Source organism: Coregonus lavaretus (genome assembly GCF_964263955.1).
Source record: "Coregonus lavaretus genome assembly, chromosome: 4".
NCBI lineage: Eukaryota > Metazoa > Chordata > Actinopteri > Salmoniformes > Salmonidae > Coregonus > Coregonus lavaretus.
The window spans coordinates 60451407-60477401 of record NC_139991.1 but is presented as its reverse complement, the minus strand read 5'-3'; the positions used below and the strand labels follow the sequence as shown (position 1 = coordinate 60477401).

The 25995-nt window shown below is 43.8% G+C and overlaps 2 protein-coding genes across 4 annotated transcripts; both read left to right on the top strand.

Annotated features, from left to right (window-relative positions):
* Positions 1-3648: 3648 nt before the first annotated feature.
* Positions 3649-8305, top strand: wdr45 (WD repeat domain 45). 3 transcript variants are annotated; one of them, XM_084159708.1, is made up of 11 exons: positions 3649-3781; positions 4102-4199; positions 4329-4403; positions 4618-4722; positions 5489-5594; positions 5862-5956; positions 6250-6329; positions 6736-6944; positions 7197-7298; positions 7418-7563; positions 7740-8305. In XM_084159708.1, exons 2-11 carry the CDS (start codon positions 4151-4153, stop codon positions 7847-7849), a joined length of 1077 nt encoding a protein of 358 aa, XP_084015834.1. In that variant the 5' UTR covers positions 3649-3781; positions 4102-4150; the 3' UTR covers positions 7850-8305. The 3 variants fall into 3 exon arrangements, with proteins under 3 accessions (XP_084015834.1, XP_084015832.1, XP_084015833.1); XM_084159706.1 differs by having other exon boundaries at positions 4075-4199; XM_084159707.1 differs by having other exon boundaries at positions 3694-3781; positions 4079-4199.
* A 1149-nt stretch (positions 8306-9454) lies between these two features.
* On the top strand, positions 9455-10790 carry LOC311127629 (complement C1q-like protein 4). Its single transcript, XM_084159454.1, has 3 exons — positions 9455-9889; positions 10093-10221; positions 10398-10790. The coding sequence occupies exons 1-3, from the start codon at positions 9628-9630 to the stop codon at positions 10697-10699; spliced, it is 693 nt and encodes a 230-aa protein (XP_084015580.1). The 5' UTR covers positions 9455-9627; the 3' UTR covers positions 10700-10790.
* The last annotated feature ends 15205 nt before the right edge of the window (positions 10791-25995 follow it).

Sequence of the window (25995 nt, the reverse complement as noted above, 5' to 3'; positions counted from 1 at the left end):
AAGGAGATTGAATCTAAAACAAGTGTAACTTATATTGGTGTGTACCTAGATCAATCCCTTTCTGGAGATCTGATTGCTGCTTAAATTATTTCTAAAATGGCGAACAAATTGAACTTTGCATATCGTAACACTAGATATTTTAACATAAAAATTAAGAAACTGCTTGTCTCAACCTTGATTCAGTGTCATTTTGATTATGCATGCTCTGCTTGGTATAGTGGGCTATCAAGAAAGCTGAAAAAGAGAATGCAGGTCATGCAAAATAATGTTATCAGGTATATGCTTAATGTCCCCACTAGGACCCATATAGGGGTACAGGAGTTCCGGGAGGTGGGCTTGTTGCCTTTGGAGTCCAGAGTGGACCAACTTAAACTTAATCATATGTTTGACATCTTAAATGATCGTGCCCCAGGTTATATGAAAAACCACATTGATATGGTCTATAACCAGCACAGTTACAATACCAGAGCTAGTGTTATGTCTTGCAAAATCCCAAGAGTAAACAGTACTGCGAGGAGTACGTTTTTCTATACAGGGATTTGTCTATGGAATAGCCTCCCCTTGGAGATCAAGCAAAGAAAAAGTAGAAATAGCTTTAAAAAGCAGGCAAAGGTTTTCATTTGGACAATGTTATCGAAGTCAGAGAAAGCACTCCACTGCCCCTTGTGCCCCCTGCTACTGGTTAGGTGTATTTATTTGAATGAAAGGTATGATGTGCAATGAATAGATCGCTTTTTTAAGGTCGATGTGAAATTAATATGGTTAATTTTTAAGGTTAGGGAAAAGTGCAGTGAATAGTGCCACTTTCTAGGATGTCAATATTGTCACGATCGCTGAAGGAGGACCAAGGCGCAGCGTGGAAGGTGAACATATCTTTTTATTAAAGTAATAACACGAACAAAACGATAACGTGACGTCCTCGGTTCAGACACAAACCTAAAGGAACAAGATCCCACAAACACTGTGGGAAAACTGGCTGCTTAAGTATTGTTCCCAATCAGAGACAACAAGCAACAGCTGATACACGTTGCCTCTGATTGAGAACCACACTGGCCAACATAGAAATACAAAACTAGACCGAACACAAAAACAAATGAAAACTCACACCCTGGCTCAACATACTAGAGTCCCCAGAGCCAGGGCGTGACAAATATAAATGAATGTATTTATGGTTGTTTGTCATTTTGTCTTGCCTTTTAATCATTATATGTGTTATTGTTGTTACCATCGAGGACCACTTTGGAAACAAGCGTTTTAATTAATACTTTTAAGTGATATTCTCTGAGTCCACATTGTACATTTTGCTGTACATATCTGTTACCCAATATCAATTAAATTCAATCATTTACATATATTTTTTGCGCTCCCTCACAAAAAAATTATAAATTGCAATACACCACTGCAAGTAAGATCTGTGGTAGGTCTGCAGGCGTGGTGTCTGTATCTTGCATGTGTTCCCCGCTAGATTCATCCATTTGACCAGAAGCCAAAATGCAACCATCCCGCACTCATTACCAACAAGGTAATAAAGGACCTTGAATAACAGCACAATGGACAAGTCCTTTCACACAGAGAATGTTATTTTACGGCACCAGCATTGCAATCCAATGCATGTACGATTTATGCAATAAACTGAGATATATTGCGGCGCTGTAAAAACTGTTTAGGCTGTGCTACAGAAGGCTATATCTGTCTGCTAATAGGCTACAGGACTAGTAAAGGCCCAGTGCACTACTTTTGTGAAAAACAACCAAACAATTTTTAGATGAATATATATATACAGTACCAGTCAAACGTTTGGACATACCTACTCATTCAAGGGTTTTTCTTTATTTTTACTATTTTCTACATTTTAAAATAATAGTGAAGACATCACAACTATGAAATAACACACATGAAATAATGTAGTAACCAAAAAAGTTTTAAACAAATCCAAATATATTTTAGATTCTTCAAATAGCCACCCTTTGCCTTGATGACAGCTTTACACAATCTTGGCATTCTCTCAACCAGCTTAGTGAGGAATGCTTTTCCAACAGTCTTGAAGGAGTTCCCATATATGCTGAGCACTTGTTGGCTGCTTTTCCTTCACTCTGCGGTCCAACTCATCCCAAACCATCTCAATTGGGTTGAGGTCGGGTGATTATGGAGGCCAGGTAATCTGATGCAGCACTCCATCCCTCTCCTTGGTCAAGCAGCCCTTACACAGCCTGGAGGTGTGTTTTGGGTCAATGTCCTGTTGAAAAACAAATGATAGTCCCACTAAGCGCAAACCAGATGGGATAGTTTATCGCTACAGAATGCTGTGGTAGCCATGCTGGTTAAGTGTGCCTTGAATTCTAAATAAATCACAGACAGTGTCACCTCTAAATAAATCACAGACAGTGTCACCAGCAAAGCACCCCCACATCATCACACCTCCTCCTCCATGCTTCACGGTGGGAACCACACATACAGAGCTCATCCGTTCACCTACTCTGCAACTCACAAAGACATGGCGGTTGGAACCAAAAATCTCAAATTTGGACTCATCAGACCAAAGGACAGTATTCCACCGGTCTAATGTCCATTGCTCGTGTTTCTTGGCCCAAGCAAATCTCTTCTTATTATTGGTGTCCTTTAGTAGTGGTTTCCTTTCAGTAATTCGACCATGAAGGCCTGATTCACGCAGTCTCCTCTGAACAGTTGATGTTGAGATGTGTCTGTTACTTGAACTCTGTGAAGCATTTAGTTGGGCTGCAATCTGAGGTGCAGTTAACTCTAATGAACTTATCCTCTGCAGCAGAGGTAACTCTGGGTCTTCCTTTCCTGTTGCGGTCCTCATGAGAGCCAGTTTCATCATAGCACTTGATGGTTTTTGCGACTGCACTTGAAGAAACTTTCAAAGTTCTTGAAATGTTCCGTTTTGACTGACCTTCATTTCTTAAAGTAATGATGGACTGTCATTTCTCTTTGCTTATTTCAGCTGTTCTTGCCATAATATGGACTTGGATATTTTACCAAATAGGGATATCTTCTGTATACCACCCCTTCCTTGTCACCACACAACTGATTGGCTCAAACACATTAGCTTTTAACAAGGCACACCCGTTCATTGAAATGCATTCCAGGTGACTACCTCATGAAGCTGGTTGAGAGAATGCCAAGGGTGTGCAAAGCTGTCATCAAGGCAAAGGCTATCTACTTTGAAGAATCTCAAATTTAAAATATATTTTGATTTGTTTAACACTTACTACATGATTACTACATGATTCCATATGTGTTATTTCATAGTTTTCATGTCTTCACTATTATTCTACAATGTAGAAAATAGTAAAAATAAAGAAAAACCCTGGAATGAGTAGGTGTGTCCAAACTTTAGACTGGTACTGTATATATATATATATTTTTTCTTCTTCAGATTCTTCAGGGGCATCTTCAGCACCCCTACTTCCCGTGGCTATGCTGACACACACACACACACACACACACACACACACACACACACACACACACACACACACACACACACACACACACACCAATTTGGCTTTGTAACCATATTTCCATAGTTGGATTTTACTTCAGCACGCTAGATGGCGGCATGACTTGTTTGTGGTCTGGAGGTACCGAAGAAGAAGTCAGAAAGCAGAAACACGCGCCGACGTCATCTGCAGGAAAAATAACAACAACAAAATATTTCGTCACTGTGTAGCTAGCTTTCTAGCCTTGTTGTTGAGATATTTTTGCCGTGTCAAGACCGATTACTCTTTTAACCCAACTCGTTTTCTGTCGCTTCATGGTAAGCTTTGAAACAATTCATGCGGTTCCAGGAATATGATACAGCTGTTACGATAACTGCAGCAGTACATTATAGCTACACTAGCTAGCTATGCTGGATACTGTAACTTGATAGCAACATTAGCTATCTAATCGTCGGTAGCCTGAGTCACTGCCTGGCGTTTGTTTACCAGGCAAGCTAACCTATTTTCTCTTGAAAACCACTTAGATTGTGGTGTCCCTTGTAAACCGTTGTCTTTTGTTTTCTTTCTCTTTTCTTTTGTGTCAATCATAATGCCTCGCCCTGTTCATAAGGCAGAACCAAGCCTGTGTTTTCTTCAGATCTGTAGCTAACTAGCTGATAACATCTGCCTTACGTCACTCCTCCAACATGGCCCAACCGAGAGGAGTCAACAGTCTGCAGTTCAACCAGGACCAGAGTAAGACACTAATTCTCTGTGAAGCCAGACAGAAATCTGTAGGAGAGGACATAACTTTTATCAGTCTTGTTTCAAACAGTGTCAATTTAACAGTTTACCCCCTTCCCACTCTATCGGTCTCTACCTCAGGTTGTTTCTGTTGTGCCATGGAGACAGGTGTTAGGATATACAATGTGGAGCCTCTTATGGAGAAGGGACACCTTGGTGAGTGGAATTCCGTGTGGCTCAGTTGGTAGAGCATGGCGCTTACAACGCCAGGGTTGTGGGTTTGATTCCCACGGGGGACCAGTATGAAAATGTATGCACTGACTACTTACTGTGAATCGCTCTGGATTAGAGCATCTGCTAAATTACTAAGATGTAAATGTATTTCAGACCTGTGGTATCAGCCGTCTGTTTTAGTGTTTGTGTGTGTCAGACCATGAGCAGGTGGGCAGTGTGGCCCAGTGTTCCATGCTGCATCGCTCCAACCTGCTGGCTGTAGTAGGAGGAGGAGTCAACCCCAAGTTCTCTGAGATCTCTGGTGAGCGGACCACATATTTTTAAAATTACTGAATAGACTTTAAAGGTAGAGTCAGTTGAAGAGAGGGGCTAAACTTAAAGCTGGGGTGTATTCATTACTCTGATTCTGTTGGAAAACGTTTTGCAACAGAAACCGTTTACATCAAACGTAAGAACTTTTTGCAACGAAAACAAGAGTTTCTATTGGACAAAGTCAGGTAGGTCCCTCCCCGTTCCGTTCCGTTTGCTCTGGAGTGTATGCATTAAGAAAAACGTTTACTGTTTAAGAACCAAACGGAAGAAAATGGAGCAAAACTAGTTTCTATTGGACAAATTCAGGTAGGTCCCTCCCTGTTTCGTTTGCTTACGTTTAAGAAACGTTTCGCAATAGAATCGGCGTAATGAATATGCCCCTGTTTGCTTCTTAATCAGTTTCCATTGCAAGACGTGAATACACCCCAGTTTTGGTCCCTTAGCTATCACATTGTAGCAGCGTGAAGCACACTCATTCACATGTGCATGTGTATGACTGTGTGATAGCAAAGTCTTGCATCACTCTCATCTCAATGTCTGTGGTGCTGCTCGTGGCAATGTCATATTGCTGAGTCAATTGTGGCAGTGCCACCTGCTCACAATCCAAGTGATTTTCAAGAGAAAATAGGTGACTTGAACTGATTGTATTTCATATTTATATAAATGGTTCATATTGATATAGAAATGTGATAATGATTCTCATCATGTATTGTTTTAATTTAATTCACAAACTGATGTATAGTTATTAATCCTAGTGTTGGTCTGGGATGATGCTCGGGAGGGAAGGGACCCCAAGGACAAGCTGGTGCTGGAGTTTACCTTCACCAAGCCTGTTCTGGCCGTACGCATGAGACACGACAAGTGAGTGACTATCTGAACGTTCTGAACATTCTCCTGAACAAACCCCAACTGCACATAGAGCTCCCTACAGTGTGTTGTTTATAGATGTTTTACTAACCCTTCTCTCCCTCTGATTTCTCTCTCTCCACCCTCTCCTCTCTCTCCTCGCTTACTCTCTCTCTCTCTCTCTCTCTCTCTCTCTCTCTCTCTCTCTCTCTCTCTCTCTCTCTCTCTCTCTCTCTCTCTCTCTCTCTCTCTCTCTCTCTTCTCTCTCTCTCTCTCTCTTAGGATCATCATTGTGTTAAAGAACAGAATCTATGTCTACAGTTTCCCTGACAACCCTGTGAAACGGTTTGAGTTTGACACCAGAGACAACCCTAAAGGTACACACACATACACACACATCTATGTTTTACAAAATTATATTTTCCCTAACCCTTAACCCTAACCTAAACCCCTAACCCTAAACCCCTAATCCTGAGCCTAAAATAGCCTTTTTCCTTGTGAGGTCCCGGCGAAATGTCCCCACTTGTCCAAATTTTCCTTGTTTTACTATCCTTGTGAGGACTTCTGGTCCCTACAAGGATAGTAAAACCAAACAAAACACACACGCATGGATATGTTTATCTGATAGATGTGTGTATCCCCTCTCTCTCGCTCTCTTTCTCTCTGTCAGGACTGTGTGACCTATGCCCCAGTCTGGAGAAACAGCTGCTGGTCTTCCCTGGACATAAATGTGGAAGTCTGCAGCTTGTGGTAATTCATCCATTTCATGTAAAAGTTAATTCCATGGTACTATACTAACTAACTATGTTGGTTTATAAGCTGTTCATAAGATCACCTTCACATGTCATTGCATTGACTTACGGATTCATAGTGTTTGAAGACTCTCTGCCCTCCCTTATCAAATAAATGAAATCATAACTGTAGAGACAAGAAACTCTTTCAAAAACAATCTGGTCCTGCTCTGTGTGTGTTGATCATGTTTCACATTACCCAAATCAAAGTCTATTTGTCACATAACAGAATACAACAGGTGTAAACCATACAGTGAAATGCTTCCTTACATGAGGTCCCAGTCAGTGTTTAACTCTCTCCCTCTCTCCTTCTCCCTCCTCTACTTCTCTCTCTCCTTCCCTCTGCATCCCTCTCTCCGCTCCAGGACCTGTCCAACACTAAACCTGGCACGTCGTCTGCCCCCTTCACCATCAATGCCCACCAGAGTGAGATCGCCTGCCTGGCACTCAACCAGCCTGGCAGCGTGGCAGCCTCGGCCTCCCGCAAGGGCACCCTGATCAGACTGTTTGATACCACCACCAGAGACAAACTAGTGGAGCTACGCAGAGGAACGGACCCTGCTACACTCTACTGGTACTGGGAGGGAGAGGAGGGGAGGGAGGGAGGGAGGAACAGACCCTGCTACACTCTACTGGTACTGGGAGGGAGAGGAGGAGAGGGAGGGAGGGAGGGAGGGAGGGAGGGAGGAACGGACACTGCTACACTCTACTGGTACTGGGAGGGAGGGAGGGAGGGAGGGAGGGAGGGAGGGAGGGAGGGAGGGAGGGAGGGAGGGAGGGGAAATGGAATTGAGTCTCATCTCTTCTCTCGCTCTCTCTCTTCCAGTATCAACTTCAGTCATGACTCTTCGTTCCTGTGTGCCTCTAGTGACAAGGGCACTGTTCACATCTTCGCTCTCAAAGACACTAAACTCAACAGACGCTCTGCGTAAGATGCACGAACGTGTGTGTGAGAGAGTGTGTTTGTGCGTACCTCAAATCCAAATTTGACCATTTATTGTTAATGGCTTGTTCATGCCACTATCTCCTCTCTTATCCTCTCCCCAGATTGGCTCGCGTGGGGAAGGTGGGCCCTGTGATTGGTCAGTATGTGGACAGCCAGTGGTCATTGGCAAGTTTCACTGTCCCGGCGGAGTGTGCCTGTATCTGTGCATTTGGGAAGAACACCTCCAAAAACGTCAACTCTGTCATCGGTCAGTCCACAGCAATATCTCATATCTATCAATCATTATAGTTATCGTCCTAGCTGGGAAATTCATTGTAGTGTCGGAATTAATAATACACAATACAATATCGGCTACTTTTATAATAGATTAAGCACTGGCGCATTGCAGTGTAAAAGTTTTTTCTGCATTCCACCTTTTTCTAGCTATCTGTGTTGACGGGACCTTCCATAAGTACGTGTTCACCCCTGATGGCAACTGTAACCGGGAAGCCTTCGACGTTTACCTGGACATCTGTGACGACGACGACTTCTGAGAGGAAGGAGAGGGGGGAAAAAGGAGGTGGGAGGGATCAAAGAGAGGAGAGCGAGGGAGGGCAGAGGAGCAGGGGGAGGAGAGACCTGATGATGGTGATGATAGTGTTGATTGTATGATGATGATGATGGTGGAAATGGTGATGATGGTAATGATGATGATGATGGGTGTGAGGAGGGAGGGAGGAAAGAGAGGAGGGCAAGAGAGAGAGAGAGGGAGGGAGTGCAGAGGATCAGGGGAGGAGAGACCTGATGATAATGCAGGGGATGATGATGGTGGTGGTGGTGATGGTAGATTGGATCTAGACTCGAACGAAGAGGTGAAGCTAAAGAATCAGAGCCGGTTTTACAGAAACATACAAGTGGTCTAAAGGTCTGTTTTACATGATTGTCTTGTGTTTTTATTGTAATAAAGTTTATCTAAATATGTATGAAGATTAAAAACATTTTTACTCTGACTGCTGGCTTTTCTGTGGTCACTTTGAGTTGACTGAATATATGAGACCAGTTCTGATGTAGTGTAGTCACTTCCAGGACATGATTACAGATGCAGGCACAGGTATATATAAGGTTAATGGTAAAAGTGGATGAATACCAACATAGAGAATGCTCCTACTGACAACAATTCAATTTAGGAAAATATTACATAAACAGTGCCTTCAGAAAGTATTCATACCCCTTGACTTATTCCACATTTTCTTGTGTTATAGCCTGAATTCCAAATGGATAAAATATATTTTTTCTCACCCATCTACACACAATACCCCATAATGACAAAGTGAAAACATGTTTTTAGAAATTTTAGCAAATATATTGAAAATGAAATACAGAAACATGTCATTTATATAAGTATTCACACCCCTGAGTTAATACCTTGTAGAAACACCTTTGGCAGCAATTACAGCTGTGAGTCTTTCTGGGTAAGTCTAAGACTTTTCCACACCTGGATTGTGCAACACCTGTCCATTTTTTTATTTTTTATTCTTCAAGCTCTGTCAAATTGGTTATTAGTCATTGCTTGACAACCATTTTCAGGTCTTGCCAGATTTTCAAGTAGATTTAATTCAAAACTGTAACTCGGCCACTCAGGAACATTACCTGTCTTCTTGGTAAGCAACTCCAGTGTAGATTTAGGGCAGCAGGTAGCCTAGCGGTTAAGAGCATTGGGCCAGTAACTGAAAGGTTACGTTGATGTGCCCTTGAGCAAGGCACCTAATTTCTCCTGTAAGTCGCTCTGGATAAGAGCATCTGCAAAATGATTAGAACAAAAATCTCTATTTAATCCATTTTAAATTCAGGCTGTAACACAACAAATGTGGAAAAAGTCAAAGTGTGTGAAAACTTTCTGAAGGCACTGTAATATGCATATCCAATGTCTTTGAGCAGATGATTGTTTAAAAAACTATGCACAGCATCAATAAAGACTTCCTCATCTAGCTCGCTGACATGGCTGAAAATACCATGAATAGAAATGATGAGTGGAAGAATCTCTCAAGCTACACGGAAGGGAAACCACACAGTTACCAACAGTGGGAAGAAATAAAAAACTTTCCCAGCAAGACAAACCCCTCAGCTGTACCTAATTTAGAAACCATTTATTCAGCTTTGCTGTGAGGAAGAACAAACTGGATGAAGCAAGTATAATAGCCAGGACACAGAAATTATAGAACATATTGGCTGTTGTTGTGAGCAGGGAGAGAGTAGACTTTAGTTCAGTCAGCCAATCAACAGTCAGAAAAGTACCCTAAAGGAGAGAGAATTACAAGCATCCAGCAGAAGAATGAAGAGTGTTGTAGGTGTGCTGGTGTTGCTGTTCTGCTGTCTGTCTGGGGCATTGGCTCAACAGAACAGGGTTGATGGTGCTGTGAAAAACACTGAAACCACCTGTCATGCTGATGTCCATGCTGTGCTGAGAGAGATGAGCGCTGCCATGGCGGAGCAGAGAGTGGAGCTGAAACACACACAGACACAGCTGCAAGCCCTGCAGGGCCAACTGAAAACCACTGAAAGACAAATGGAGGAACTAAGAAAACAGAATAAAGGTAAATGCATGGACATTGAAAATTCTAAAATCAGACATTTGATAAAACATTCTAATAATGACAAATAATTTGAATGCACACTAAATTCATTAGTTATTCAACTGAAGTCCCATAACAGATAACAATTTTGTTAGCATGGAATATAATGTATTTATAGGCTACTGTAGTTGGGAAATACAAGATTCTTGTTATTGTTGTTGCAGAGCGGCCATATGTGGCGTTTGCAGCTTCTTTGGGAGTGTCTGGAAACACTGGTCCCTTCAACACAGACATCACAATGATCTACAAAAACATCTTCACCAACACTGGCTCCGCCTACAATCCAAATACAGGTCTATTTTCAGTGTGCATACAGCTACAGTATCCATTAAATATACAGACAGAGAGACAATCTAAAAATATTGGTTGATCTTTTGACTTGGAGGGATTTTGAGCACTGTCACTACATTACGTTGCTTTATGTCTTGGTGGTAGTGGTGTCAGACTTGTTGTGTTCCCTCATCCACAGGGATCTTCACAGCACCAGTGAGGGGAGTCTACTACTTCAGCTTCTCTGGTTGTAATGATGCCTCCAAAGCAATGGGTCTGCAGCTGTATAAGAATGGAGTCAAGCAGGTCACTGTGTTCAACCATGACAGCGGTACCCGCTATGAGACTTCCACCAATGGGATCTCTTTGGAGCTGGAGGTGGGAGTGCAGGTCTACATGCGTCTCCTGAAAAATACATGGGTTGCTGATAGTGACAACAACCACAACACTTTCATAGGCCATCTGCTTTTCCCACTCTTGTCATCTGGTTGCCAACAGTAGGTCGCCATGTGATTCAATTATGATTTATAATCTTCACAATGCATTGTTCAATCTATTGTTCAATCTAGAAATCAATAAAGCTTTAGCCATTAAATTCCACTGTCATCAATGTCTTTCATCAAAAGTTGACCAGCCACTTTCCCTTCCCCAAACCGTCCCTCAGATAAACTAATTGTTGTGTTTAAATGTTTCATTCATACCAATCATGACAATCAGCAGTTCAATCGAGTACAGACTTAACTGAATCACAACAGAGACAGAATGCAATAGGGAATTTGAATTGAATAGTTTGGGGGTAAGCCTCGTCTACGAGAAATGGTTCTCAGAGCCAGATTTGAATGACAGGTTGCCCTATGCGTAGACATATAACTACTACCCTAGATTTATGCCCATTGGTTGAAAGAAAGGAAAGTGATTATTGCATGAGTGAGCCCATAGGCAGCAAGCATGGTGGAATTGCCTTAGTGTGCCATGTTCATAGGCTGAAGTTAATAGGTGAATGACATTCCGCACGCTTGCTCATAGTAGAGGAGGAGAGACATGACGCTATGCTGATGAGGTAACATTATAGACACTACCATATAAATACCTGCTATGCTGATGAGGTAATAATATAAACCCTACCTATGTGTGAGTGTGTGTCTGTGTGTCTGTGAGTTCATACTGTGTTTGTGTGTCAGACCATGAGCAGGTGGGCAGTGTGGCACATGCTGCATCGCTCCAACCTGTGTGGAGCAATATGCATGTGTGTGTTTTGTGCATGTGAGTGTAAAACCAAGATTGAACTCTTTGGCCTGAATGCCAAGTGTCACGTCTGGAGGAAACCTGGCACCATCCCTACGGGGAAGCATGGTGGTGGCAGCATCATGCTGTGGGGATGTTTTTCAGTGGCAGGTACTGGGAGACTAGTCAGGATCAAGGGAAAGATGAACGAAGCAAAGTACAGAGAGATCCTTGATGAAAACCTGCTCCAGAGTGCTCAGGACCTCTGACTGCGGCGACGGTTCACCTTCCAACAGGACAACAACCCTAAGCACACAGCCAAGACAATACAGGAGTGGCTTCAGGACAAGTCTCTGAATGTCCTTGAGTGGCCCAGCCAGAGCTCGGACTTGAACCCGATCAAACATCTCCGGAGAGACCTGAAAATAGCTGTGCAGCAACGCTCCCCATCCTACCTGACAGAGCTTAAGAGGATCTGCAACGAAGAATGGGAGAAATCCCCAAATACAGGTGTGCCAAGCTTGTAGCGTCATACCCAAGAAGACTCAAAGCTGTAATCACAGCCAAAGGTGCATCAACAAAATACTTAGTAAAGGGTCTGAATACTTATGTAAATGTGAAATGTCCTTTTTTTATTTGGAATACATTTGCTCAAATCAAAAAAAGAAAATAAATATGTGCTTTGTCATTACGGGGTATTGTGTGTAAATTGATGAGGAAAAAAAATAATAATTTTTTGAATAAGGCTGTAAAGTAACAAAATGTGGAAAAAGTCAAGGGGTGTTCAACTGTGTTCATTTTACGTAGCCTTATGCCTGCCCGTACCATAACCCCACCGCCACTATGCGGCACTCTTTTCACAACGGTGATATCAGCAAACCACTCGCCCACACGACGCGGTCGTGAGGCTGGTTAGACGTACTGCTAAATTCTCTACAACAACTTTGGAGGCAGCTTATGGTAGAGAAATTAACATTCAATTCTCTGGCAACAGCTTTGGTGCTCATTCCTGCAGTCAGCATGCCAATTGCACGCTCCCACAAAACTTGAAAAACCTTGACATTGTGTTGTGTGACAAAACTGCACATTTTAGAGTGGCCTTTTATTGTCCTCAGCACAAGGTGCACCTGTGTAATGATCATGCTATTTAATCAGCTTCTTGATATACCACACCTGTCAGGTGGATGGATTATCTTGACAAAGGAGAAATGCTCACTAACAGGGATGTAAACAAATTTGTGCACAGAATTTGAGATAATTAAGGTTTTTGTGCGTATGTGTCACACCCTGGCTCTGGGACTCATTATGTTGAGCCAGGGTGTGTTCATTTCTATGTGTGTATTTCTGTGTTGGTGTTCATTCTAGTTTGTTGTATTCTATGTTTGCCTGAGTGACTCCCAATCAGAGGCAACGAGTGTCAGCTGTTGGCTGGTTGTCTCTGATTGGGAGCCATATTTAACTGTATGTTTTCCCTTTGTGGTTGTGGGTTTTTGTTCCGTGTTCGGTCATTGATACCGTGGACGTCACGAGTCGTGTTTTGTTTTGTATTTTGATGCTTTAACTAATTAAAGTATGTTTGTTCATCACGCTGTGCCTTGGTCTACTCCTTACCTCGATCGTGACAGAAAAACCCACCATGCAACGACCAAGCAGCGTGTCCAGGGGCAGCCCTTGGGGTGGACATGGGAGGAAGCGCCGGGAAAGGCCCTGGCGAAAGAGGAGCAGCGTGTCCAGGAGCAGGCAGCCTGGACATGGGAGGAGATATTGGACGGTAAAGGGTCCTGGACTTGGGGGGAAATCCTGGCCGGGATGGATCGCCGGCCATGGAGTGAGACAGTGGAGAGGCGACGGAGAGAGGAGCAACGGCGTGATCAGGGTCGTCGTCGGACGGTCGTGAGGCAACCCCAGAAAATTTTTAGGGGGGGGCACACGGCATGGACGACGGGGCTGGCGGAGGAGAAAAGGGGGCGGATCCAGAAGGCCACCAGGCCAGGGGTTCACCGCCCTGTACGTCCTGTGCGGATGCCTCACACAGAGTGTGTGAGGGTAGGCATTCAGCCAGGACGGGTGGTGGCCGCTCTTCACTCCAGGCCTCCTATCCGTCTCCACAGCCCGGTTCGGCCTGTCCCTGCTCCACGCACCAAGCCTACGGTGTGCGTCGCCAGCCCAGCCCGGCCTGTCTCTGCTCCACGCACCAAGCCTACGTTGTGCGTCGACAGCCCAGCCCGGCCTGTTCCTGCTCCACGCACCAAGCCTACGGTGTGCGTCGCCAGCCCGACCCGGCCTGTTCCTGCCACTCGCACCAAACCTACGGTGCGCGTCGCCAGCCCGGTCCGGCCTGTTCCTGCCACCCGCACCAAGTCTACGGTGCACGTCGCCAGCCCGACCCGGCCTGTTCCTGCCACTCGCACCAAACCTACGGTGCGCGTCGCCAGCCCGGTCCGGCCTGTTCCTGCCACTCGCACTAAGCCAGGGGTGCGAGAAGTCAGCCTGGTAAGGCCCGTTCCTTCTCCACGCACCAAGCCAGGGGTGCGAGTCGTCAGCCTGGTAAGGCCCGTTCCTCCTCCACGCACCAAGCCAGGGGTGCGCGTCGTCAGCCTGGTAAGGCCCGTTCCTCCTCCACGCACCAAGCCAGGGGTGCGAGTCGACAGCCTGGTAAGGATCGCTCCTGTTAAGTCCAGTCCTGCTCCAGCCGGCGGGGCCAGACTGGACCAGGGGCACTATGGGGGGTGTATTGGAGGGTGGTGGTCAAGGCCGGAGCCAGAACCGCCGCCGAGGAGGTATGCCCGCCCAGCCCTCCCCTGGTTTGTTTAGTTGAGGCGCGGTCGCCGCGCCTTTAGGGGGGGGTACTGTCACACCCTGGCTCTGGGACTCATTATGTTGAGCCAGGGTGTGTTCATTTCTATGTGTGTATTTCTGTGTTGGTGTTCATTCTAGTTTGTTGTATTCTATGTTTGCCTGAGTGACTCCCAATCAGAGGCAACGAGTGTCAGCTGTTGGCTGGTTGTCTCTGATTGGGAGCCATATTTAACTGTATGTTTTCCCTTTGTGGTTGTGGGTTTTTGTTCCGTGTTCGGTCATTGATACCGTGGACGTCACGAGTCGTGTTTTGTTTTGTATTTTGATGCTTTAACTAATTAAAGTATGTTTGTTCATCACGCTGCGCCTTGGTCTACTCCTTACCTCGATCGTGACAGTATGGAACATTTCTGGGATCTTTTATTTCAGCTCATGAAACATGAGACCAACACTTTACATGTTGTGTTTATATTTTTGTTCAGTGTATAATGTTGTGTATGGACAGTATATGAATAGAAACGGTGTGTACAGCAGTAGTTATATAGGATGAGCCATGACTAGAATATAGTATCCTCCTGAGACCCAGAAATTCATTGTTGTCCTCTCTAGTGGACATCAGTTCTTGGTCCGTATCTCTGAGGCCATACAAGCGACTGTATTAAGTCCTGTTGTCCCTTTGAGAGAATAGTCTGGGCTTTTCAATGATATCACATGTGACCTTGACAACCTTATCTTCCTGGTTCTTAAAACAATGTCAAAATTAGCACATTTTATGGACATTTGAAAATAAGTGTGTGTAAGTCTCCCGAGTGGCGCAGTGGTCTAAGGCACTGCATCGCAGTGCTAGCTGTGCCACTAGAGATCCTGGTTCGAATCCAGGCTCTGTCGTAGCCGGCCGCGACCGGGAGACCCATGGGGCGGTGCAGAATTGGCCCAGCGTCGTCTAGGGGAGGGAATGGCCGGCAGGGATGTAGCTCCGTTGGTAGAGCATGGCGTTTGCAACGCCAGGGTTGTGGGTTCAATTCCCACAGGGGGCCAGTATGAAAATAATAATGTATGCACTAACTGTAAGTCGCTCTGGATAAGAGTGTCTGCTAAATGAGTAAAAATGTTTTAAAAAAATGTAATTATTATTTAGAGTTTGACGTTCATGTATTTTCACCCCAAATTTATTTTCACCCCCAAAAAAATCCAAAACGTATTTAGGCTCTCAGGAGGCTATTCATATAAAGTGGGTAAAACAGTATGTTAACATTATTAAAGTGACCAGTGTTCAATTACTATGTACAGTAGAAGCTGTTTCTCAGTCTCTCGGTCCCAGCTTTGATGCACCTGTACTGTCTCAGCCTTCTAGATGGTAGCGGGGTGAACAGGCCGTGGCTCGGGTGGCTGAGGTCCTTGATGATCTTCTTGGCCTTCTTGTGACACCGGGTGCTGTAGATGTCCTGGAAGGCAGGCACTGTGCCCCCAGAGATGCGTTCGGCTGACAGCACCTGTGTAACTGAGTGTATGTCTGTGTGTGTGTTAGTGTGAGTGTGCAAGAGTGTCAGTGTAGGCGTGATAGGCGGATATACAGTGCATTTCCCCCTCATCAATCTACGCACAATAACCCATAATGACAAAGCAAAAACAGGTTTTTAGATTTCTTTAGCACTGCACTGCAGAGATGGTTGTCCTTCTGGAAGGTTTTCCCATCTCCACAGAGGAACTCTGGAGCTATCTCAGAGTGACCATCAGGTTCTTGGTCACCTCCCTGACCAAGGCCCTTCTCCCCCGATTGCCAGCTCTAGGAAGAGTCTTGGTGGTTCCAAACTTCTTCCTTTTAAGAATGATGGAGGCCACTGTGTTCTTGGGGACCTTCAATGCTGCAGAAATGTTATGATAACCCTTCACCAGATCTGTGCCTCGACACAAACCTGTCTCGGAGCTCTACGGACAATTCCTTTGACCTCATGTCTTGGTTTTTGCTCTGTTAACTGTGGGACCTTATATAGACAGGTGTTTGCCTTTCCTAATCATGTCCAATCAAGTTGTAGAAACATCTCAAGGATGATCAATGAAAACCTGTTTTCGTTTTGTCATTGTAGGGTATGATAATTTGTATGTATTTAATCCATTGTAGAATAAGGCTGTAACGTAACAAAATGTGGAAAAAGTCAAGGGGTCTGAATATTTTCAGAAGGAATTCTACTTGTAAACAGGGCTGAAAAGTGACTGGGATCTGGAATATATACTGAACAAACATATAAACACAACATGTAAAGTGTTGGTCTCTAGGAATGTTCCATACACACAAAAAGCTTATTTTCTCACATTTTGTGCACAAATTTGTTTACATCCCTGTTAGTGAGCATTTCTTATTTGCCAAGATAATCCATCCACCTGACAAGTGTGGCATATCAAGAAGCTGATTAAACAGCATGATCATTACACAGGTGCACCTTGTGCTGGGGACAATAAAAGGCCACTCTAAAATGTGAAGTTTTGTCACACAACACAATGCCACAGATGTCTCAATATTTATAGGGAGTGTTCAGTTGGCATGCTGACTGCAGGAATGTCCACCAGAGCTGTTGCCAGAGAATTGAATGTTCATTTTTCTACCATAAGCCGGCGTCTTAGAGAATTTGGCAGTACGTCCAACTGGCCTCACAACCGCAGACCACGTGTATGGCGTCGTGTGGGCGAGTGGTTTGCTGATGTCAAAGTTGTGAACAGAGTGCCCCATGGTGGCGGTGGGATTATGGTATGAGCAGACATAAACTACGGACAATGAACACAATTGCATTTTATCGATGGCAATGTTAATACACAGCGATACCGTGACAAGATCCTGAGGCCCATGGTCGTGCCATTCAATTCCATACGAAGTGTGTCGCGCTACATGAGACAAATGGTGGTCACACCAGGTTCTGACTGGTTTTCTGATCCACACCCCTACCTTTTTTAAAAGGTATCTGTGACCAACAGATGCACATCTGTATTCCCAGTCATGTGAAATCCATAGATTAAGCCAAATGAATTTATTTCAGTTGATTTATTTCAATCCTTATATGAACAGTAACTCAGTAAAATCTTTGAAATTGTTGCACATTGCGTTTCTTTTTTTGTTCAGTAATATAAATATTTATGCTAATATACTAATATATACATGTAAACAGGAGTAATAGTGACCAGTAGCAGGATACATAGATACACTACATGACCAAAAGTATGTGGACACCTGCTCGTCGAAAATCGAATTCCAAAATCATGGGCATTCATATGGAGTTGGTCCCCCTTTGCTGCTATAACAGCCTCCACTCTTCTAGGAAAGCTTTCCACTAGACCATTATTCCCCCACCACCAAACTTTACAGTTGGCACTATGCATTCGTCCAGGTAGCGTTCTCCTGGCATCCTCCAAACCCAGATTCATCCGTCGGACTTCCAGATGGTGAAGCGTGATTCATCACTCCAGAGAACGCGTTTCCACTGCTCCAGAGTCAAATGGCGGTGAGCTTTACACCACTCCAGCCGACGCTTGGCATTGCGCATGGTGATCTTAGGCCTGTGTGCGACTGCTCGGCCATGGAAACCCATTTCATGAAGCTCCTGACGACAGGTCTTGTGCTGACGTTGCTTCCAGAGGCAGTTTGGAACTCGGTAGTGAGTGTTGCAACAGAGGACAGACGATTTTTACGCGCTACACGCTACAGCACTCGGCCGTCCCGTTCTTTGAGCTTGTGTGGCCTACCACTTCGCGGCTGAGCCGTTGTTGCACCTAGATGTTTCCACTTCACAATAACAGCATTTGCAGTTGACCGGGGCAGCTCTAGCAGGGAATAAATTTGATGAACTGACTTGTTGGAACGGTGCATTCCTATGACTGTGCCACGTTGAAAGTCATTGAGCTCTTCAGTAAGGACATTCTACTGCCAATGTTTGTCTATGTAGATTGCATGGCTGTGTGCTAGATTTTATACACCTGTCAGCAACGGTGTTGTTGAAATAGCCGAATCCACTAATTTGAAGGGGTGTCCACATTTTTTATATATAGTGTAGATACTAATGGTAATGACAATCAATAATCAGTGAGTAGCAGCAAAGTGGTAGTAATACATTTAATCAATAATAATTTTAGCAGCAGTGTAGGTGTGAGGGGTTGTGTGCGTGTGGGCATAAGTTTGTGGTGTCAGTAATGAGTGTGTGAGTGAAGATGTATGTGAGTGTGTGCATGTGAGTATATATGTGTGCATCACAGGAGATTGGTGGCACCTTAATTAGGGAGGACGGGCTCGTGGTAATGGTTGGAGTGGAATAAGTGGAATGGTATCAAACACATCAAACACATGGTTTCCATGTGTTTGATGCCATTCCATTTGCTCCGTTCCAGCCATTATTATGAGACGTCCTCCCCTCAGCAGCCTCCACTGGTGTGCGTGTGAGTAAGGATAACAGTGAGGGTGTTTGTCTGAGTGGGTAGATCCCTGTGGATGGGCATAGAGTCAATAGTCTGTGGAAGAGCATTAGTTGTTAGCCATTTAACAGTCTTATGGCTAGGGGATAGAAGCTGTTTAGGAGGACAAAGACACAGAGAGACAGAGAAAACAACACCACAAGAAAGAAAACGTCAGACAGGGTTCAGACTGATTGGTGTGTGTGCAGCCAGCTAGCCTCAGCCAGCAGATCTACGTAAGGCCAAACCTCTTCACCTCTCTCTCCACATAACAACCACTCTGTATCCCTCACTATCCTTTTCTCACTCTCTCTCTTCCTCTCCCTCTATTTTCTTGATCACTCCCCACTGGGCACAAACTGGTTGAATAAACGTTGTTTCAACGTAATTTGTCAACATATTGTGACATGGAATCTATGTGGAAAATACATTGGAATTTGAAAAAAGTCATCAACTGTTGTTTTGAGGGTGAAATTTCAACCACAGGATTATGTCATCATGGTAACCAATTTTCAACATAGACAAACTATGTTTGTTGAATTTGCAGCTTTGAAAATATAGATCTTCAAAGTTATATCCACTATCAGAAAAAAAACTATAGGCTGGGCAGCACCTCCTATTGAACAATTGATCTATATACAGCTATTCGTTTGGTCTCCCATCCAGGATTTTAACCAAACCCTGCTTAGTTTTGATATGTCACTGTCTACTACTAGAGTGGCGCAGTGGTCTAAGGCACTGCATCGCAGTGCTAGCTGTGCCACTAGAGATCTGTCGTAGCCGGCCGTGACCGGGAGACCCATGGGGCGGCGCACAATTGGTCCAGGGTAGGGGAGGGACTGGCCGGCAGGGATGTAGCTCAGTTGGTAGAGCATGGCGTTCGCAACGCCAGGGTTGTGGGTTTGATTCCCACGGGGGGCGAGTATGAAAAAAATTATAATGTATGCACTCACTAACTGTAAGTCGCTCTGGATAAGAGCGTCTGCTAAATGACTAAAAATGTAAATATGCTATCATGAGAATGATTACTGAGAGATCTTTTAATAACTAAATAGATTTCCTGTTTCTATCGAAGTCATTCCAAAGGGTAGGTTTAACAGAGCAAATGAAATGTAACCATACTTTACAAGTCATATATCATCAATATTTATGCCTATATTGCATTTGTCATCAACCGCTATTGTTTTAATTCAACCCAGGATTCAACTAAAAATAGACAATACAATAAGCCTAGGGTTTCAAGCTTTGGTTGTTTAAATGTAATCTTCAAGTTGTTAATGAATATGTTGGATTCACTTCTCCATCTCAACCAAAAATCAAAGTTAAAGAATAGGACTAAATCAAATCAAACTTTATTTAAAGTGCATTTAAAGTTTCATTTGATTTAGTCCTTTTCTTTAACTTAATTTTTGGTTGAGATGGAGACGTGAATCCAACATATCAATTATGAATTTGTAGACAAACTGGATATTGAATTGGGTTTGGTTGTCAATGAAATTAAATATCAACATTTAAAGGAGATGTATCTTCTGCTTAGATAGTTAGTTCCATCTGTGCCACTGACTTAGTCTGGCTTTAATTTCAGTTTGTCTACAAATTAGTAATTGATATGTTGGATTCTCGTCTCCATCTCAACCAAAAATCTAAGTTAAAGAACAGGACTAAATCAAATCAAATCTAACTTTAAATGCACTTTATATAAAGTTTGAAGCACAGTGACAACACATTAAGTTGTTGTATAAATCCAAAACATCTGACATTGTTTTTCTATTGGAATTTGGTTGTGAGTTTAGATGGTTGAAAGTATAGTGATAACACATTGTGAATGCAACAAACTTCTGGCTGTCTTTTTAGTGGATGAATAAAGGTTGAAATCTCATTGATCAATGTCTCAACCAAATATTACCCACATATCCACGTTGAAATGACGTGGTGTGCTCTGTGGGTCTCTCTCTCTTTATCTCTCTCGCTAACAACATAACGAGGGAGAGTAGGGGTCACAAGCTGTTCTTCCTCAAAAATAGATATTAATCCGTTTTTGTTAAGGGTTCTTTGGTTGTCCTAGAAAGTTGCTTGGTTTTCTGAGAAAACTAAACACTTTCTAGGGGTTGCTGAGTGTGTTTTTTTTCTCCAGAGAGTGTCTCCTCCGCTCTGTGTCTGTCTGTATATAATTCTAATGAACAGATACAATGCGGCCATGATGATCCTGCTAATTAACAGTGTCTACTGTAATTATGCTTCATTAGAATAAGAACAGTTATTCAGATGGAAGATTGTTGCAGGAGCACTCATAGGCAGTGCCCAAATGGCACCCTATTTCCTACATAGTGCACTTCTTTAGACCAGAGCCCTATGGGTCCTGGTCAAAAGTAGTGCACTATAAAGGGAATAGTGTGTTATTTGGGAAGCAACCATACACTCAGCATTTGTTTGCTGGGAAGAGAGACTGAGGTTCACATTCAGCAATCAGGTCTGTGTTTCCTTCTTCTGGTGCAGTCATCACACTCATCACACACATTTAAAAGTCAGTGATTAAAACGTTTTCCTGGAATCTAATGGAATCTATGCACGCCTCCCGTCCTCCTGTGTGTCAGAGTCCATTAGTACCAGCAATGAGGGAAATTAACTTTTCAGTGTGATTGTGTGACACTGTGGATTATGTGTTCGTGTGTGTGTGTGTGTGTGTGTGTGTGTGTGTGTGTGCATGTGTGCACGTAATTAGAGCCTGTGGGATGCTAGCACCATGCAGATCAGAGTAGAGGGCGGTCCTCATTACTAGTCAGCCCAACTATAGAATGTGACTTTTGGAAACCGGAAGTAAAATAGACAACAATTATCACAAAGAGGAGGTGAGGTAAGATCTTAACTTCACAAAGAGAGAGAGAGAGATAGAGTGAGAATAGAGTTGGAGTGAGAGAGAGAGAGAGAGAGAGAGAGGTGGATAGAGAGGTAGAGAGAGAGGTAGAGAGAGAGACAGAGAGAGAGAGAGGGGTGGAGAGAGAGGTAGAGAGAGAGAGAGAGAGAGAGAGAGAGAGAGAGAGAGAGAGAGAGAGAGAGAGAGAGAGAGGTGGAGAGAGAGAGGTAGAGCGAGAGAGCCAGAGAGAGAGAGAGAGAGAGAGAGGTAGAGAGAGAGGTGGAGAGAGAGGTAGAGAGAGAGCCAGAGAGAGAGAGAGGGGTGGAGAGAGAGGTAGAGAGAGAGAGTGAGAGAGAGAGAGAGGTAGAGAGAGAGAGCCAGAGAGAGTGAAAGAGAGAGAGACGTGGAGAGAGAGGTAGAGAGAGAGAGAGAGAGAGAAAGAGAGCGAGAGAGAGAGAGAGAGAGAGAGAGAGAGAGAGAGAGAGAGAGAGAAATAGTTGTTGTTTGGTTTCTGGTAAATTAATTAATTAATATATTTATGAATACATGTTTTACCCCCAACTAGGCCTACTGCCTCCGTATCTCTCAATATAGTACAACTGTAATATCAAATGCATGCAGAGACACACATGCACACACATCCATCCTTATACTCTCATTGATATCATTTCATTCAATGGATAATGGTTAGTCACTTTATTCCTAGTTTTATCTACCTCAAGTACCTCGTACCCCTGCACATCGACTTGATACTGGTACACCATGTATATAGCCAAGTTATCATTGCTCATTTTGTATTTATTAATTATTTTATTATTAAATATTTTACTTTTCTATTATTTCTCTATTTTCTTTCTCTCTGCATTGTTGGGAAAGGCCCGTAAGTAAGCATTTCACTGTTAGTCTAAGTCTGTGGTTTACGAAGCATGTGACCAATAACATTTGATTTGATTTGACTAAAGAAGGAATCACTCACAGGACTCGAACAAAACAGGAAGTTCTGTCTGAATCTTCCTGTCAATTCTGGTCTTATTGTAGGGCTATGACGACAGCACTCCAACCCCGGCTAATTTTCTCTCTTGACCCCCTGACCTTTCCCTCTGCTCCAATCAGACTGTCACTGCTTTTATCCTGTCTCCATTAACAACAGTTGTCAGCTCTGTCCTCTCCGCTCTCTGTTTCTTTCTCTCCCCCTCTCTCTCCCTCTCCTCCCTCTTTTTCTCTCCACCTTCAGCATCTCATAGTTTAATAATCTAGCACAATACTTTACATTACAATCAAACTATGTTATTGTACCTTAATTAAATATTGCCTGGTGCCCTAACTCTGAACCACACAACCCAGCACGCTAATCTACACCTCACAGATAGACTGGGCTTTAGTGCACAGCTGGGGTCCGATCACAATCAGTAGACAAACAAGACAGCTTCTCTCTACATATTACATATTCAGATACACAGCGAGAATTAGATAAGTGACATCTAGTCACATCTTGCTCTCTCCAGTCAGACAAAATGATATTCATTTTAGCAGACGCTCTTATCCAGAGCGACTTACAGTTAGTGAACGAATACATGTTTTTTTGTTTGTTTTGTGTTACACTGGAAACGAACCCACATCCCTGCCGGCCAAACCCTCCCCTACCTTGGACGACCAATTGTGCGCCGCCCATGGGTCTCCCGGTCGCGGATGGCTGCGACAGAGCCTGGACTCGAACCAGGATCTCTAGTGGCACAGCTAGCACTGCGATGCAGTGCCTTAGACCACTGCGCCACTCGGGAGATTGGTGTTGTGATTTACATTGTCTCAACTGTGTGAGAGAGAGAAAGAGATAATCTGATAATAAGACAGTTATTATTTCTCTCTCTTCATCTCAGCCTGTCAATTAAAAAAAAATTGTCCAACAAACGAGGCCAAAACCACCTCTCTCAGGCTTCTCTCCACTTATGCCACGTTCACGTGCTAGTCGGAACTCTGGAATTTCTGACTTGCTAGCTGGTTGAAAGTTGGCACGTGTATAACAACAACCAGTTAGCAAGTCGGAAATTCCAGAGTTTCCTAGTTCCGACTAGCATGTGAACGCGGCATAACTCTCCTGAAAAAACACTACCTCTCGGTACAATTAAGGAAATGAAGGATGAACTGAATATGAAGTGTGTCTGAGTAACTGTTTCACATTAGAATGTTGGCAGAGTTTCTGTCAGCTGCTCTTGGAGCTCTGTCTCTGTCTACAAATCTAAACCTATAAAGCTTGTCTGCATGACTGAATCTCTCTCTCTCTCTCTCTCTCTCTCTCTCTCTCTCTCTCTCTCTCTCTCTCTCTCTCTCTCTCTCTCTCTCTCTCTCTCTCTCTCTCTCTCTCCCCCTCCCCCTCTCTCTCTCTCTCTCTCTCTCCCACCTGCTATTCAGGAGGGCACAACTTTACAAAGTGTTCAGGTAGAAATGTATTGACTAGAACAGACCTGACAGTCACACCAGCCCAGCCTGTGATATCATGATGTGTTGAGTTCACCATTCTATTCCTCTTGAAGTAAGGGAGGGAAATGATGTACAATCAGACTGATGATCTTTGCTCTTGGGGGAGAGAAAAATGGTGTGAGAGGGAGATGGAAGGGAGAGAAAGAGAGAAATAGATGTTGAGATGAGGTTACACAGTAGCAGTGCTATTGAGGGAAAGTGTGTGATTGTAGGCTTTTAATGGATTACTCCTTTCAGTAAACACACGCCTGCATGCTTGCACACAGATGGTTTTGAGCCTGTGTTGAATTGTAGGTGGGCCGTGGGTGGCTCAATATACCTCACCAGTGTTCAGGGTGTGCAGGCTTTAGTTCCAGCCCAGCACTACCACATGTGATTTAGCTAATCAAGTTTGACTGTTAATTAGTGTAATGTGCTGTGTTGGTGCTGGGCTGGTGTACTGCATCATGCTCTCCTGGACCAGGTTTGAAGATGAACGCAAAACATAATATCATAGAATACTAACACGCTGTGTTTGCATTTAATGTCTATGGACACATAGTTAACCTGTCAGCATATGGATATTATTATGAGTGTAGTGTGATTGATCATACATCCTTGTCTGTGTCTGACACCTTGGATGAGTCGAGGTGATGACGTGAGCAAAATAATGTACTAACACACACACACACACACACTAACAAAGACACACACGCAAGTGCACTCACACACATGCGCTAACACACACACACACCCACAAACACACACTGCACACACTTAGATTAACACCTCCCTCCCCTGCTTCTCATCTCTCTCCAATCTTGTTCATCTCCTTTCAAATTTGATTGACGTCCCGGGAACCACAAATCGATAGAACTGTTCCCCTGGGGAGGGAGATTAATGTGGGATGGGGAAACAGTGGAAAGGCAGTTAAGTAGAACACTTCCCCCTTAGGACATCACTCTTACACACACTGACACACGCACGTACCGCCACTGCCACCACATCCAGTATATGCACCTCAGTCCCATTACTGCTTACACACGTTTTCAAAACTGTCTCCTTTTTTCAAAACTCTACACACAATTCCTAAAACTGCACACACAAAATGCAAAACGCCTCACATCTCCTTCAAAATGTAACACTGCATTCAAAATGCCATAAACACGTCAGAATGAAGCATTTGCTTCAAATGGCAAACACTTCTTTCATAATAGTACATTTATGGATATACCATGTAAACACTGTTGTTCTAAATCTAAAGCTCTTTGGTCTTTCATAGGCTTATATCTACATTTCAATACAATGTTCTACAGTGAAAGTAATCTCCTGAGAGGGGTAACAAGTACACTGTAAACACCAATGTAATGTAGAAACAGAAAATATTTATTAGGCCAAACATTACTGTTGTATACAGTAGCATACAACAAAACCATAAACATATGTAAACCAAAAGTATATTCTTTAGAATACAGTAAAGAACACAATTGTGTGTGTGGGGTCCCGGGGGGCAGTCCAGGAATTGGTAGTGGGGAGGCAGTCACCAGTGCTAAGATACGCTTCATCTCTTCTCCGGGCTGGGTCTGGCCACAATACTTCATCCACATCACAAGATATGTTTTCTCTTGCCAAACATCGAGGGAAGTATCTCCTAGCATGGCGTATCCAACCTTGGACAGAGGCAACCTCTATGTCCCCACATGCGTCCTCCATTGCCTGGAGAAGCGGCATGCGGGCATAGGGTTGGCGATTATACACTTTCCAGCGCCAGGCTGAGAATAATTCCTCTATGGGATGTAGAGAAGGTGAATATGGGGGTAGGTACAGAACTACAAATTGTGGATGGGTGGCAAACCAGTTTTGGACCAGAACAGCCCGGTGAAAACTAACACTGTCCCATATAACCACAAATCTAGCAAGCTCCTGATCTGGATCAGGGACAAGCATTGTATAAATTGCATCCAGAAAAGTGAGCATATGGCCGGTGTTATACGGACCCAGTGTGGCATTGTGATGGAGGACCCCG

Excerpts from the sequence above, each read along its gene's own strand:
- wdr45 (XM_084159708.1), top strand. The coding sequence starts at position 4,151 with ATGGCCCAACCGAGAGGAGTCAACAGTCTGCAGTTCAACCAGGACCAG. Across the intron at positions 4,200-4,328 it reads GCAGTTCAACCAGGACCAGA|GTTGTTTCTGTTGTGCCATG; the intron begins GTAAGACACTAA and ends TCTCTACCTCAG. Across the intron at positions 6,330-6,735 it reads GTGGAAGTCTGCAGCTTGTG|GACCTGTCCAACACTAAACC; the intron begins GTAATTCATCCA and ends TCTCCGCTCCAG.
- LOC311127629 (XM_084159454.1), top strand. The coding sequence starts at position 9,628 with ATGAAGAGTGTTGTAGGTGTGCTGGTGTTGCTGTTCTGCTGTCTGTCT. Across the intron at positions 9,890-10,092 it reads ACTAAGAAAACAGAATAAAG|AGCGGCCATATGTGGCGTTT; the intron begins GTAAATGCATGG and ends TTGTTGTTGCAG. Across the intron at positions 10,222-10,397 it reads CGCCTACAATCCAAATACAG|GGATCTTCACAGCACCAGTG; the intron begins GTCTATTTTCAG and ends CCTCATCCACAG.